General features: G+C 35.8%; 1 protein-coding gene across 1 annotated transcript; it reads right to left on the reverse strand.

The window, feature by feature from the left end:
* Window positions 1-1,255: 1,255 nt before the first annotated feature.
* Window positions 1,256-4,401, reverse strand: LOC145132599 (proteasome subunit alpha type-4-like). Its single transcript, XM_079067444.1, has 2 exons — window positions 4,294-4,401; window positions 1,256-2,163 (listed from the first exon to the last, which is right to left on the reverse strand). Exon 2 carries the CDS (start codon window positions 2,161-2,163, stop codon window positions 1,414-1,416), a length of 750 nt encoding a protein of 249 aa, XP_078923570.1. The 5' UTR covers window positions 4,294-4,401; the 3' UTR covers window positions 1,256-1,413.
* Between the last annotated feature and the right edge of the window lie 3,402 nt (window positions 4,402-7,803).

The following is a 7,803-nucleotide window of genomic DNA, read 5'->3' on the forward strand; positions in this document are numbered from 1 at the left end:
CTCTAAGAAAACTTTGAGAGACTCACTGAAAAATTATCGAATCTTAAATGATTATGGATAAAAGTCGTCAAATTGATATTGTTCCTTGAACCAATTACTTGGACCTTCAAGGCATGTCTTTAATACTAATTATTAAAATATAATAATAATAAATAAAAAGAACTAATTTAACATGTGGAATATCTAATCTAATGTGTAACCAATCTATCCTATTTATTATCTAAGGATCATACAAATAGGAGCTCTACTCTACAATTGAATATGACTACATTATATAAAGGAGCTACAACCTACTTAAGTCATAAGGTATTTTGGCTACATGTATAAATGGGTATTCCAAGTCATCAAGTCATCCTCCATGGAAAGCTTTGCACCAAATAGTTTAAAATGAAGTTGTGTTTTAGATGGCATACCAATATATAACATTGTGATTTTATATTATGTCAAGTGATGCAATGATGGACTTGCTCTCGACCTAGTTTGTACGGTCAACAATGTTTTTTTTTTCATTTACATCATAGAAATTAGTTCTAAGAGTGTAACAAATAGTTAAAACCATGCAATTTTTTAGAACTTCCAAAAAAAATTTTGAAAGAGTAAAAGAGCTGAAGAAAATAAAATTTTAGGATTTTTTTCATAAACTGGGCCAAAATAAAATAAATTTTCTGAAGGTAACCGGGTAAAAAATAATTTACCAGTGAAAAAAGGGTGATTAGAATTTTTTATCATGTAATCCAAACCTTTTTGTTCACAAAAAAATTTATTTTTTCATAAATCAAACAAAAATATTGAAAATTTTCTGAAAATTTCTCAAGGTTTTTCTTTTTATATGTATTACAGTAAATACATTGTAAGTTGCCTAAATATATAAATATACTTAGGTAGTGAAAACTTTTTAAAATCATTTTGTATGAAGTCTTATACTTAGAAATTTTAATTTAAATGAAAATGCATCGCACTTTCTTGCATTTAGGCTTTAGCTCAAATTTTTACGCTAAATTTATATCAAATTCAAATTATGTAACACTTCATTGTAAAGATCAAGACTACCTGAATACATAGAGGTGATTTATAGAGGTGATTTGGATTGACTCTGTTACACAATTTTTGTTCATTTACACAACCAATTGTTTATATAGCAATTAAATCATATACCTTTTTATTACACTTAAAAAAAGCCCATTTTTCTAGATTACATTTAGAAGAGAAAAGTTAACATATGATCATTTTAATCACCACATAACTAACAAAATAATTAAACCGATAAAAACATCAAATCATAAATTTTTTTCGTTTCAACATCAAATTAACATCTTATCATAAGTTTTATCACCAAACATCCAACTTAATTAAATAAATCCAAAACAAGTCTACAACCAAAGAACAGAATCTCAATGCCACGTGGCTCACACTTTAGGTATCCACCGGAGCTTGAGTGACACCATACTTAACCAACATCTTCCCAAGATTTTCCGGCGAACAAACCTGATACTTCACCTTCCCACCATCATCCAAAAACACCTCCGCCAGCTCCAACTTCTCAGCCGTCAAACTCGTACTATCCATCGTCTTACTCAACACCTTAAGCGCCAGCTGCACCGCCTCCTCCCGACTTATCTCCTCCTTATAATCCTGCTTCAACATGGACTGAGCCGCCTGATTATTCGCCCCAACCGCCGCCGCCTTCCAACCGCCATAATTCCCGCTAGGGTCACTCATGTAAAGCTGAAACCCGTAGTTCTTATCCCACCCTGCGAACAGAAACGACACCCCGAAAGGGCGGAGGCCGCCAAATTGAGTGTAGCCTTGTTTGGTGTCGCATAGTGATTGGACGAGCTGTTCGACTGGCATTGGGGTTTGGTAGGAGAAGGTGTAGCGTTGGGCGGCAACACGGGCGGTGTTGATGAGGATGTTGGCGTCCGACATTATTCCGGCGACTGCACAGGCAACGTGGTCGTCGATTTTGTACATTTTCTCGGTGGAGGTGGAGGTTTGGAGGAGTTTTGAGGTTACTTTTTTTTCTCCCACGAGGACAACACCGTCTTTTGACAGGATTCCGATGGCGGACCCTGCGTTTCCGATGGCTTCCATCGCGTATTCCACTTGGTAGAGGCGGCCTTCCGGGGAGAAGATGGTTGTTCGGCTGTCGTACCTTCGAGACATCTGTTAAGGGCAAAATAGTCATTTTAGTACATGGGTTATGTGGTAGGGACCATGTGCTTAAAAGTGAGATTAAATCTTTCGGGGACCAAATCTGTAAATCTGTAAGAACCACTATGCACAGGGACCAAAGTTGTAACTTATTTGGGTTATTGTAGCATCTAAGGGGCGAAACAGTCATTTTATTATGTGTTGGGGGACAATATTTAAAATAAAATGAAACCAAAGGGAGCTTGAATGTGAGATAAATCGTTTGGGGACTAAATCTGTAAAAACCACTATGGCATAGGGACCAAAGGTGTAACTTATTTATTGTAGCATCTAAGGGTCAAAACAGTCATTTTATTATGTGTTGGGGGACAATGTTTAAAATAAAATGAGACCAAAGGGAGCTTGAATGTGAGATAAATCGTTTGGGGACTAAATTTGTAAAAACCACTATGGCATAGGGGCCAAAGTTGTAACTTATTTTGGTTATTGTAGCATCTAAGGGGCAAAACAGTCATTTTATTATGTGTAGGGGGGACAATGTTTAAAATAAAATGAAACCAAAGGGAGCTTGAATTTGAGATAAATCGTTTGGGGACTAAATCTGTAACAACCACTATGCACAGGGACCAAAGTTGAACTTATTTGTTTATTGTAGCATCTAAGGGGAAAAATAGTCATTTTATTATCTGTAAGGGACCATATTCAAAACAAAATGAAACCAAGGAGAGCTTAAAAGTGAGAGAAATCTTTTGGGGACCAAATCTGTAAAAACCACTATGACACAGGGACCAAAATTGTAACTTATTTTGTTTATTGTAGTATCTAAGGGGAAAAATGGTCATGCTTCATGACTTATGCGTTAAGGACCATATTCAAAACAAAATGAAAACACAGGAATGATAAAAGTAGAAAGAAAATTTTTCAGGGCGAATTTTGTGAAAAGCACTATAATACAGGGACCTGAATTTTAATTTACTCAATCACTCTAATATAGAAAAGGGTTAAATGCAAGAAAGAACAACGAATTCAATTTATTTGTTTATTATAGCATCTTACTTTCATTTATTTTTATTACAACATTGTACTTTTAAATGAAAGTAGGAGGCTATAATAAACAAATAAATGGAAGTAAGCTGTTATTTCTTGCATTTAACCCTATAAAAAGAACAGTTCATTGGCACAATGTAAAAGAGAATGTGTCAAATTTGAAAGTTGTCTCAGAAATTAAAGAAATAGAAAGAATGAATAAGCATAACAAAGAGCAACACAAATCTACATGTAAATAATAAGCAAGAAAGAATCTGTGTTTATTAGAAACTTAATGTTAGATAGAATGACTTAATAAAGAGAATCAGGTAAAAGAAGACATTCCCCCTTTAAGTTGTTATCCAGACTATACTTAATGATAAATAAGAAACAGGGCTTAAACCTTATAGACTAATTTCATCATCCAACTCATCCTCTACCTTCACTATCATCCATTTCAATCATAAAGAATAAAAAGCCAAAAAAAGGTCTATTCCAAATGTCTAGAATATGTATGCCTTTTGTTATAATTGACTACATAGGCTTCTAGCAGTCTAATAAATTGTGATTAAAGGAAATTATTGAAATTGCTATGTGAATATCTTGTTGGTTTACAAAATTTTGAGAAAACTTTCAAATGGCTTAAATCCCTAACCAGGTTCCATACATAGACATGAACCCCTCTTCTACATGTACGTGATAATGAATCTTCAACTAACATAATTTAAGAAGTAACACCAATCTTTCAAGAAATCAAACTCTAATAAAACAATTATACAGGTTGATGTTCTTATGACATCTTACCCGAAGTTTCCAACAAATACCAAATCAGACTAAACCTACATTAAACTAATTGCAAATCCAGTAATCCACCAAACATATATAAAAAACTAGGGTTTTGAATCAAATTCCAGAATCCATTCAAAACGTCTTAGAGAAGGTGTAGGGTGGAGCTTAAACAATCGCATTAACATAATATATTACTCGTGGTTGGACTTAGGGTTGATATATCCTTTCGATTCCTTCCTCCATACTCCATAATCGGCAAGCAAATCGTGAACAAAATTTAATTGGTGTGATGAATAGATAATATCACAAAGGGGATTAAGAACTGACCTTAACGCGGATCTGAAAGAAGCAAAGTTAAATTGAGCTGAAGAATCGGAAATTGGCATACTGATTACTGAGGGGTGAATATATACATAAAACGTCCGAATTTTTATTGTTCCCCAAGCTTTCTTCGCTTTTATGTTTTTCATTTTATTATTATTATTATTTTTTTAATTTTAGGTTTTGGCCGAAGCACCCTAAGTTTATACAATTTTCACATTGTCTCTTTCAAAAAAAAAAAATTCTCTTTCAAAAAAGAAATTTCACATTGTACCCAAAATAGTTCTAGACTCTTTCTTTTGTTTTCAAACTTTGTTGTTTAGGCTTTTTTTTCTAATCAAGTTAATAATTAATGTATTAAATATACTTACAAAAAGCTTGATCACTACCACACTATAAGTATGTATCGTTGTGGGAACAAGCCTTTGATAAAAAGCCATGTCGAATCGAGCTCTTTTTGTATCATTGTTCGTGATCATGACAAACTTCACGTCGCACCAAGGCTATGTTCATATACTTTGCTAAAGGGAGAAAAATGGTCCCATCTATAGCTGAAACACACTCATTTTACTAATGGCAGTTCAACGCGCAGTCTATCAATAGTTCAACTCCAACTTGTTGGACTTAAACTATGGCCCCATGTATATCATACCATCTCTCTCTCTCTCTCTCTCTCTCTCTCTCTTTGTGTGTGTGTGTGTGTGTGATGGATTATCATTATGATTAATGTGTGTTAGATGGGATATGTATTGTTGGATTAGATGTCTAAGTCCATAACTATTATTGGTATGTACTTGACCCGAGAGTAGCATGATCCATTTGGGTTGCATATCATCAGGACAATTTGTTAGGATGGACTTTTGAGAGAATGTTATTTATGGTTTATTAATATATTATAAGTTATAATATATTAATATGAAATCATATGTTTTTAACTAGTATTGATCAAGAATTAATTTGGAATTAATTTAGTGATCAAAAGAGACTAATTAACTCTATGGGGACTAATTATGTTAATTAGTTATATTTATATGTGTTGGGCTTATGATCCATGTTGGACCAAGTTTATGTATGGATACATAAAGAGTTGGGCCACATGAACCATGGATCATAAAACCCATGGGTATGGATTTGGGTTATACCCATGACTCTTGAAATACCACACATATAAATACATGCATCATGACCTAAAAACGCCACTTGTGGTTACACATGAAGTTCTTGGAGTTCATGGGTGTTTTTGGGTGCATGGAGATTCTCTCTCAAGTTCATCCTTTGCCCATGGTGTGTTGTGATTCCACTTGAGGCTTCCACACTATTGGGGCTAAGCTCTTAAGGCTAGATACATCAAGACTTCATGCTCCACCATAAGGTATGTTATCCTAACTAGATTCTTGTGTAGTATATGATATTTGTATGCTAGTATAGGGTAATACCTTGGAAACTTCATATTTGCACATATAATAGAGAAAACATAGATCCAAGGTATTTAGGGTTGTATGTGCACCATAGGATGTTGTATTATACCAAAAACCCAACATGTATATCGCTAACAAAATGACTCATGAAGATTGTGATCCACTTGGGTCGTTACCCACAAAAATTAGACATTTTGTTTTGTATTATGGTAAACAAATCCTATTGGGAGGTTTTTAGTCATAGTGGGAGCTTTTGGAAATAACTTTGTTGCTAGATGGGATAGGGCTTTTCACATGCTTGAGATAAGACAGATCTTTTTTAGGCATTAAAGAGGCCGAGAGGAGGTCAGCTGAACAGGCTGATAGTCGGTAGAAGATGCTGAGCAAAGCTGTTGGCTTGAAGTGTGATGTTGATCCGTAACATCAACTGCAGAAGAATGTGGTTAGAGTTGATGAACAGGAGAAGGCCACTCTAAGCTAAGTACTTGCGCTTCGTACCAATATATATTCTCATTACAAAAATGAAATGATGAAGGGGCGGGTTGGCCTTACCTATATTTGATGATATAAATGGGAATGATGTCGGTCCAAGATCCAAGATTGGATATATAGTAAAGATCTGTTGGCAGAAATCAAAGACAAGGGTCTGAAATCTGAAAGAGAGGATAAGGAATTTTAACAAAAGGGCGACCTTTTCTAACTCCTAGTTGGCTAGTAGAAGGATATAGACTAAAGTTAGTTTACCCGAAGCAAAGTCAAAAGAGAAAGGTGGTAGCTCTCCATGCAAGCTATTCTAGCAAGTCTTCTATGGAAGAGGAGTAGCACTAGGCAAGTAAATTAATTCACTAGTTGAAGGGTTGTTTCAGGAGGAAATGGGATTAGAACCCATGATTTAGCAGTTGGTTGAGCAGTTGTGGAGGACAAACACAAACAGCAAGCAAAGTCTTGGCTCGCTCTCATTGGGAGGCTATTCAACTAGACTGACGAAGTTGAGTATTCACACAAAAAATAAGAGGACGAGCTTCCCTTCTACTATCGAAAAGAGGAAGTTGGATTAGTTGCTCCTCCGACACGGAGTGGATTCTAGTGGAAGGGCAAAGCAAAGCCTTGCAGTAGGAAAGTGTTCGTTCCTGGGACGGGTTCAAACTGGACTAAAGGGAGGAGGAATTCAATAGTCCTTTCTTCATGGGAATTCATCACTAGCTAGGGCTTTCAAATCAAAGCATGGGAATCTGAAACTAAGAGGGAGCGGTAGATCACCGATGGAAGAGCCATGTCAGTTGTAATGCCTGTAGATCCGGGCTAGTCAATTTAGAGACAATGAGCATCAAAAAATGAGTTTTGATGGAAGATTATTTAGAAGGATTAATCTTAACCATTTTATAGTATATGTTACAAGGGTTCCGTACATATAAAGAACGCCGAAATATGAGTTATAACGAAGAAGTTATGGCCCGTCGAAGTTTTTCGGCAAAACCGGCACGACACAACGCGACGTAAATAGTGAATTTACGATAGAAGACTTTTTAGCCTTAGCAATCTAAACAAAAGTCATAGTATACGTTAAACCGAGAGTGTACATAAAAAGAACGCCCAAATCTGACTTCGTATGAGGAAGTTATGATTTTTCTAAGATTTGGCATAGCAGTGCACAACTCGGAATTCGAATTTTAGATCGAGCGGTTTTTGGCCAACGCGACCTAAATGAGAATTGAATATCTCATTAATAGGAAATCAACGACAAAAAGACAGACGAAAACAGAGTCCGTATGTAAAAGTTATGAATTTTACGCGGACATTTAAATAACATAGAAAACGGAGCTCGTACGCGGAAGATACGGACGAAACTTAGGGGCTACTTTACTATAAAATCTCTATAAATAAAGGGTGAACTCTTCATATTTGCTTCACACCATAAGCCTTTCTTTCTCTCTCTAACTTCTCTCTAGCCTCCCTAAACCCCTCCCAAGTCTAGGGAACCTCCCTAGCACGAGAAGGAAGCCACAGAGCGCCCGACGGCTCCGAGAAGAAAAGCTTTCGGCTCAGAAACGCTGCTCCAGCGAAGCCCAATTTTTAATAAAAACCCGTTGTAAGTGAG

This window comes from Lactuca virosa, chromosome 8 (genome assembly GCF_052849685.1).
Source record: "Lactuca virosa cultivar CGN04683 chromosome 8, Lactuca_virosa_CGN04683_v6, whole genome shotgun sequence".
NCBI classification, from domain to species: Eukaryota; Viridiplantae; Streptophyta; class Magnoliopsida; order Asterales; family Asteraceae; genus Lactuca; species Lactuca virosa.

Coding starts and splice junctions, on each gene's coding strand:
- LOC145132599 (XM_079067444.1), bottom strand. CDS start 2,163: ATGTCTCGAAGGTACGACAGCCGAACAACCATCTTCTCCCCGGAAGGC.